This window comes from Halyomorpha halys, unplaced genomic scaffold (assembly GCF_000696795.3).
Source record: "Halyomorpha halys isolate HHAL.00 unplaced genomic scaffold, Hhal_1.1 Scaffold269.1, whole genome shotgun sequence".
In the NCBI taxonomy this organism is placed as follows: domain Eukaryota; kingdom Metazoa; phylum Arthropoda; class Insecta; order Hemiptera; family Pentatomidae; genus Halyomorpha; species Halyomorpha halys.
Window position 1 is genome coordinate 49,450 of NW_027112099.1, and position 9,205 is coordinate 58,654.

The window sequence follows — 9,205 nt, forward strand, 5'->3', positions numbered from 1 at the left end:
ATAACATTGTATATAGTTAGGGGTGTCTTTTGTACGAGACTATACTCCCCCATAATCAACTGTAAAAATATATATATAATAGAACGGTTATATCAACCATATAAGGCCCACCATTGCACCACCAAATTGCAATTAATATCGAAAATGTTTTATAAGCCGTCCAGTCAGTGAAGATCTTTTCCTTTGACATGTAAATTGTAAATATTTTTCTCTGTAACTTTTTTATCTCCATGTTTCGTTAGTCTACTTCTAATTAAATTTAATTATACAACCCTTGATAATTTAATTTCTGAAATAATGAATTTGTTCTTATCCATATGTGCCCGTAAAATGTTTCAATGCCTCCGATTTTCATTTTCATGTTTAGTCAGTAATTTTCATAGTTTTACTCTGTATATTTAGTAATTTTGTTAAAAAATATATGCAGTACATACTTGTGAAAGCTGCCTTGTTTATTTTTTTTATTAAATCCATAATTAATTATGCTTACAGACCTTTTGGTGAATAATTTATTAATTTATTACTTTAACCGAAATGAAAGAAAAAAATGTTTTTAAATGTATTATTTTTTTCAGCTCATAGAAACTGCATACTTTTTATAACCCATGGTGGATACATGAGCCTTGTGGAAACCGTCTATCACGGAATACCTTTAGTAGGAATCCCTTTCTACGGAGACCAACCAAAAAATGTAATATGGTCACAAGAAGTCGGTATCGGCGTTCACCTCTCCCTTAAAAACCTCACTGAAGCATCTATCAAGTGGGCCGTAAAAGAAGTAATAGAAAATAAGAGGTAAGAGTTTTGTTTGTTTAGTGGCGCCAAAATTCATTGGTCATCTACGCCATTTATATTTTATTTAATTTTGCTAATAGTCGTTAAACTTTATTTATTTTATTATTATTATTATTTCCTTCCGATCAAGTTATATTTTTGTCAGTAAATTTTGTGATTTTAAAAACTGAAAACCAATTTATTGCTTTATCATCGTCTCCAAGGGTTTTTGAGATATCTAGTTTTAGTCCGAAGCTATTGAGGTGTGGTGTGAAATATAGGCATCGTTGGAAAACATGGCTTATTGATAGATTGTTATTGCAATACTGGCAGTTCGGAGGCGTTTCTTTTGAGCTAAGATAGGAGTGGGTGAGCCTCGTGTGACCTATTCTCAGCCTGGTCAGTAATCAGTCTCAGCCTGGACCTATTCTCAACCTCCTCTCTACGGCATTTGCGACTGGAGGTACCCCGGGGCTTGACGTCCTTTTTAATAATTTTTAATTTATTCATTGGGCTTTCGTTCCACCAAGATTGCCATTTATCTTTGACTTCCTTTACAAGAGGCCTGCTCATCGCTGACGGAGTTAAAATTGCTTTACCCCGTCCCGGAAGCGCGAGTGCTTCTCTTCCAGCGTGATCGGCTATTTCATTCCCTGCGATTTCTACATGGCTTGAACCTATATAAATGTTACTAACATACCCATAATGTGTAGAGTTTTTAAGTGAAAATGGATGCATGAAATTTTCGGATGCTCTGGATACATACAATCTAAACCTTTTATCGAGCTTAGTGAATCTGTAATTATTGTAATGTAGGTGGGGTTAAAAGACAAACAGAAGTGAAGTGCTGCTGCTATTGCATTTAGTTCGGCAGTGAATATGTTGCATAGTTAGTGGAGTTTAATTTTGAACGTTGAGTCATTAGTTACAAAGGATGATGCTGCTGATTGATCTGATTTTATTTATATTTTGGTCTGATTTTATTTATTTATGTTAGAGGTAAGAGTTAAATTATGTATTGTTGGGCATTTGAATTATCTTAAATAAAAAATATACATTAACAGATATAAGTTATCATAATTTTGATATAAAGAATAATATAAGAACCCGTTGTCCAGATTTGGTTTTTCTCATACGTAATTTTTTTTCCGGCCATTAACCGCCTGAGGAGTTAATATAGGAGAGGAGATAGGAGACCCAAGCCACACAAACACCATTTCCTCCACCATGTTTTAGCCGCTCCGCTGTGCCTCTGATCTTGGCCGAAGGATATGGCACTCTGCCCACTGGGTACAGCTCTAATATATGTGTTCATCCTTCCAAGCTACCTCCCCAGGCCATATTACGAATAACATTTATGTCTTTCAGCATCCGTAGTTTGGTTGTTGATTTGTATCGATACTTGGATAATATAAATCTTTAATATGGGATTTTTTCATAGGTATTAAATTTAGGTTAAACTTTATACACGATTTTATACTTTATAAAGTACAGGTGATTTACTATATTGAATTAAACTGATGTAGTAAATTCCTTTATTTGTAATTTTTTTTTTAACGCCATTTTCCAGTTTGGGCATCTTTTTCATTGTTCCTCGATTTAACTAGTGATGTAACTCTCCTCTATTTCCCTCTTCCCGTTTTAAGTAAATATTACAAAGGTACAATAAGGTCGTCGTTAATTGGGGTTTAGGAGCGAGATCTGGAAAGCCTTCCTTTTTCAAAGCAATATATGTATGAATTATTGACATGCATTACGGAAAATAATATGCGAGAGACCGAATGAAAACTTCAGCTTTATCTTTCATCAATGAAAAAAAAAAAGTATATTTATGAATTCAACATGACAGACTGGGTACTTAATATTTTTTAAGGATATTACTACGCAGGGAATATCACATTAACAATGATAGGAACAATTTATAAAAAAAAAAACATTTATGCTGAAAAAAAAAATATATATATATATATTTTTAATATAAGGCATAGTTTAAGTAATTAAAAAAAAGTTAGAACTTTCATAAATATTAGGAAGCGAAAACAATTGTTAGCAATTTGTATGAAATGTGCCTTCAACTTGAGGCAAGGCGTCACTCCACTTTAGGAAACTAGTTGGCTTGTTATTAGTGAAGGAAAATTAATTGAAGAAAATTAACATAAATGGGTAGAAGACATTTCAGGTTAGATCATGTTAATGAATTATAATTTGGAATAAATTAGACTTGCAACTTTTGATGAATTCATATGGTAATAATTAATATGAAGATTTATGTAATATAAGAAAATTAGAAGTGAGCTTACTCATGTCATTATGAACTAGATTATGAACTTATTCATATCTTCTCCTCTCTTCTCCTATTGTTCCTTCCTTAGTCAGGGAACCGCTTCTCGAATAATCTACTCACACATGAAAATGTATATTATCAATGAGGAAATAAAAATATTTTAACTCAGAAAAAATGGCTCTTGCACCATAATGTGCCTTTTCTCTTTACAGAAGTAGCTGGGCTGATCTTTTCAATCAGCTGCTGGCATTATTGATATTTTATTTTAGCAAAAAGATACTTGCTTTGTGAGATATTTTCGTTTTTCCGGAACAAACCGCCAACCTAAATCAGCTCCAGGTCATTTAAATGAAGATATGAAATTAACTGAAAATTTTGCAACATAAAGTTATTTCTATACACAGAGCATGAAAAAAAGAAAGAAAAGAAAGGTAGGTTTTATATCACGAGCAATATGCCATTGAAAACAGAAACTTGAAATATTATTATATTAAATGATAAGGAAAAATAAGATGAATGAAAAAAAAAAAAAAAGAAAAACAATTTATGCACTCCTCCCCCCCTCCCCAAACCTTTTCGCTCGTGAAGAAAGGATGAAAACTAAGTAACACCTTGTTTGGCAACAATGAAACACTTTCCTTGTGTATGAAATGTATAACTAAAAAACACAGGAGACATGTGTGAAGAGAACAAAAAACTTTCATGTTTACCCTAGCTATATAACCATATGCATGAATACACAAAATAGTTGATATCCTATTTTGATCTCGTAGAACTCTAACGGTGTGATTTAAATGAGATCTCGAAAACTTTGTTCCAACCGATTACCACAATGTCGTTGTTAAAACAAAAAAAAACCTTTGGAAAAAGTTATAATTAATTTAGACACAAATATTCAAAAGTTCTTTATGGAATATTATCAGGATCCTTAAAGCTTTTAAGAGAAGTGTTGCCGACAAACTATTAGAAAGTCAACACCAACTACTTAACGCTCGCGATGGAGAGAGGCTTCATTTTCAAACAAATAAATGTATGTATTTATGCATCGAGGGAAACAAAGAGTTAGTAAGTTCTCCTCACTGACTTTTAATTCCACCAAACATTTTAATATTTTTCATAAAAAATTTTTTGATTTTAAAATATACTATGATATGATATATAAAATAATATACGCCAATAAAAGACAGGAACATTTTCATTGAAGGTATAAATCTATGCACTAAGTAAATTTTTTTCAAATACAAAGGAAACTATATACGGCAGCTGCATGGATTAACGATGGGGTCTTTTTTAACGATAAATTTGAGTGGGATTTATATCAACAATTTATTAAATACTCAATTAATGAAAACAGAAATAAAACCTAATAAGAAAATATATAGACGACTTAATAATCATAACAAAGAAAGATTGTTACCAAGAAATTTTTAAATTATGTAATAAATTCCACCAAAGAATTGAATTCACTGTTGAAGTACCTCAAAATAACAAAATAAGATTGCTGGATATGAACATAATCATAGATGGACAAACAATAACCACAAAGTGGACTAAAAAAACTAATACAAGCAATAGATTACTAAATTTCTTTGCAAATCATCCACATTACCAAAAAGAAAACATTGAAAACAATTTAATAGATAGAGCAATAAACTTAACAGACAACATTTACACAAAAGATATTAACACTGAGGTATACACCATGCTAACTGGAAACTTCTATCCCAAAAAATTGATAAACAGATTATGGTACAATAAAATTAATAACTAACATACAACCAGAAGTAACACAGAGAGTAGAACACCGAGAAAAATAAAAGTAATCAGAATAACAAAGAGGGATAAAGTAGAAAAATCACCAAGTCAAAAAAGAATCACTGAATTTTATAAAGAAATAAATATAAAGATTACAATAGAAGACAATAGAGAAAAAGGACAAGAGGAAACAAATAGTAATGGCAATAATAAAAAAAATTTTAAACTTCAATACATACCAGGCCTTACAAATAAAATTAAAAAACACTGACAGAATATGACCATATAAATATCAGAACCGGTCTATACAACAATAATAAGTTACAGAATAAGCTGTCAAACATGAAAGACAAAGTTAATAAGATGGAAAAACTAAATGCAATTTATAAGATAGATTGTAAAAATTGCGAAAAAGTATACATGGGGGAAACCTCTAAAAAACTGGAAACTAGGATTAAGCAACATGTAACCAATTGTAAAAACGCTAAAAATATAAATTGCACAGATCTGGCCTACCACAGCATAAAACTGAACCATGAATTCAATTTTGAAAACCCAAAAATAATAGATACAGCATAAAATACAAAAAGCAGAAGATTTCTAGAAGCTATATATATTACAAAAAACATACAAAACACAGTAAACTACAAAACTGACACTAAACACTTAAATACACATTATGCCGACATTATAAATAGACTCAAAATATAAACATAAAAACCAGAAATAAACGGGTTTAAATAAAAAATCACTAAGTTAATGTTAAATACAAAGCAGGACTTGTAAAAAACAGGGAGGTAACCAAACAGCACACTGGCCATGAGATAAGGTCCAAAGAGGTAGTAAGGAAATATAGAGTAATGCTAAGGAGTAGTGAAGATGCACAAATTGTGACATGATTTCCTTTATGAAATTATGAGGTGAAAATAATTGTGTGAATTAAAATAAATAAGGATGAAGATTGTTGTTATGATGGTTTTATTATTGTTATAGGTTTAAAGTACATGAATATGGGACAGTGGTCCTGAAACGTTGTACCATGTCAAGATAATTTAATACAAATTTCATTAAACTGGATGTCATTAACCTCAAAAAAAATTGTTATGAATGGACTCACCAGACTTCCTATAGAGATAATCCAGATTTAACATTTTTATCATTATTGTTAATAATTTCAGTTAACAATTCATATTTCAATAAAATTAATGAATTCCCACCCCAAATAAAATTAAGCCGTAAAAATGGTAGGTACCTATTAATTCACAGGAAACAAGTTAATTTTTTAATATGAGGTCAATGCTGATTTAAAACGTTACTGTGCCGGCTCAAATGCGAACCTGCCATCAAGTGGGTTCTGACTCTTAGTAGGTTCTTTCAAATTTATCTTTTCCCAGGTTCATGCAACTCTTTAGCTCATATTTAATCATAATAGTAAAGTGACCCTAGTGATATTAGACAAAAGCCTTTTTAATACAATTCGTCGGCCAGGGACATGTATAAATCTCTTTAAAAAATTAACTATTTTACTAACACAAGTATACCAGGACCAGTATACAGACTAGATTTGTTTTCCTTAAAAGTGAATTTAAGCTTCATGTCAATTTTCGCTATTTAAATCATATTTAAAAATACCCGAAGAACAGAGTAATATATAGTACAAGAGTTTAAGACGAGAAAAATGGCAGTTATTTTACCCCAATTTCTGATTACTTTAATGAAAACTATGTATGATTGATTATTAGTCAAAATTGGTGAGTCTTCTATTTTGAGGAATCTATATCTTTAAAACAATTCATCTTACATGTGTCTATTAGCGCTCAAATTAAAGCTAGTTTAATGTACTATAATCTAGTTTAGGATGTTTATCTTCGCAAGAGTAGTAGTTTGCATGATATTTGCTAGAATATATTGATTTATGATTTCGGAAAAAATATAATATGTTTATATTCGTATGCCAATATCATAAAAACTACTAAAATACTTGACTTTAAATTAAGTTTAATAACCTTTATTTTGATTGCTGGCAGACATATGTACGTTTTATGGCTTTTAAGATATATTTTTCAAAATTGAACAATTTTATCCGAACAACTATAAATTGACATTTTGTGAATGCATTTTAGCAAATATCATAAAAACTACTAATCTTACGAAGATAAACGTCATTAACTACTTTAGTATTAAACTAGTAGTTAAAATAGTACATTAAACTAGCTCTAATTTGGGTGTTAACAAACATCTGTACGTTGAATGGTTTCAGAGATATAGATTTCTCAAAATAAATTCTCTAGCTTCTGATTTTTCAGTACATGTTTTAGGAAATGTTATTTTTTAAAAGGCTGTATCTCGGGAACTATAGAATATCTCTGCTAAGGCTCATATTTTAGAAAATTAACTCAACTTTAAATGATGTTGTCTTAGGTTTTTTAGTCTTGTGAGAGATATTGGAGTGAAATAATTGCCTTCCCCCCCCCCCCGGCTCTTTTTACTAACATCAGTGCAGCGAGAACAAGAATCTGTTTCTTAACAAATAAATGTATCAGACAAAAATAATTAATTGCCTATTAACCATACGAATTAAAAATACATTTTAAATTTAAATAATGATATTATAATTAAATTAAACGAAACTATGACTGATTGGACAATGAAAATAAAATTTAAAAAAGTTTTAAAGGATAATAACATAAAAAATCATCAGCTAATATTGTACAATAAAACTAGCAGACAAAATTAATAAATATTCTCAAAAAAATTATAAACTTCACAAACATAGATTGGTGTTAAACATGTATATAAGGAGGAGAAACACGATTGCCTGCTAATATACATGCTGCTTTGATCATTCTGCTTACTATATTCATTATTGCTTATCATAGGCATATGCATATGCTTATCGTTCTGCTTCTCATATTTGATCATTCTGCTTTGCTGCTTTCAAATGTGGCCGAGCCTTTTACAGGTACATAACCACGAAACTAGCGGTAACACTACTTTTAATGAGCACTTCCACCCCTATGTAGAAAAAAAGATGAAAGCTACTCTAGTATTTTTATTTAGTAATTCTATTTCAACTAGGTTCAAGCTGTGTCTACGGAGATCAAATAAATAGACATCAACTTAGGACACTCATTTATGGTTTTAATTGTGTTAAAACCACTTATTCAATTACTTAGATTTTGTGGCAAAAAAAAAACATGTTCATGTAGCTTATAAAACTCATGAAAACCAAAAATGGTGTTTGGTTTCTTATTTATTTTATTATGGGTCCCTTGTGTGGCTTCAATTTGATCAGAGCAATGTATGAAATTATGTATGGTAAGACATCGTGATTTGTTTTTCCCCCTTTTTTATGGTATTATATGAAGGAAGGTATGTAAGCTAGGATTGTTGTAGTGACAGGCATCGAGCCTAGTAATTCGTTGTGATTGATTATTATTGTTTTAAATTTTAATATTATTCCATTATTGGGTTTAGAATTTTACTTGTGACACACGTTAACGTTCAAATCACTATGTGTGCCTTTCTGTTTGTTTCATTAAACAACAAATTTACTACTCAGGATTAAATCCATGAACACATCCGAATGGTCTGGATAGGAGATATGGTACTCCGAAAGATGATGACGACAGTTTAAAGTAATGCTTGACGTTCACTCCTGCTTAGTGGTTATTCAAACGTCATGCATCAATCAGGAAATAAAAGGCGCTTCATAAGACTTTGACAGATTCAGTGGACAGATAAGTTTTAAAATATCTCCACCAAACATATGAATTATGATGACCTCTTTCATTTATTCTTATTTTACTCATGGAATAATAATATTCCATTGAGAACAGGAATTTAACTAATCTACATCCAGTAGCAATTTATAGTTTAAAAAATATACATTATACGAAGTATATTAATTTCATTAAATCTTTGAGCCGTGTCCGTTTCTAATTTATAACAATAGAAAATTTATTATTAAAGCATTTATAATTTTAAAAATGACTTTCAAAAGATTGACAACAATAAATAAATAAATGTAATTTATTGAAATTTACGTTAGATGAGATTCTTTTCATTACCATCACATATTTTTTTTTTTTTAGAATGATTACTCTTTAATAAAATTTTACAAGCCTATTCTCAAATCTATTTGTATCCAATGTTATACGTTCTAAATGAGGCGTTTGGTTTCAAAACCGGTTACATCCATTTTCAAAAATTTTTCAGGACTGATCAAAAAAGATTAAATTTAAAAAATTAATCAATTTAGCAATTTTTTTTTTTTTTTTTTTCGTCGTTTTGCAAACAATTAACTTCAAACAAAATTTTTTGACGTCTTTTCATCACCTGTTTTTTTTTAAATCTCATCCAACATAAAAACATATGTTGGATGTACCTGAC

At 30.2% G+C, this 9,205-nt stretch overlaps 1 protein-coding gene across 3 annotated transcripts in view; it reads left to right on the top strand.

Annotated features, from left to right (window-relative positions):
• Positions 1-9,205, top strand: part of LOC106680570 (UDP-glycosyltransferase UGT4) — a 41,453-nt gene that overhangs the window by 28,222 nt on the left and 4,026 nt on the right. For all 3 annotated transcript variants that reach the window (XM_014420360.2, XM_014420361.2, XM_014420362.2), the window contains one exon: positions 576-795. In XM_014420360.2, the coding sequence (XP_014275846.1) occupies positions 576-795 (220 nt within the window). The remainder of the gene's footprint in view (positions 1-575; positions 796-9,205) is intronic.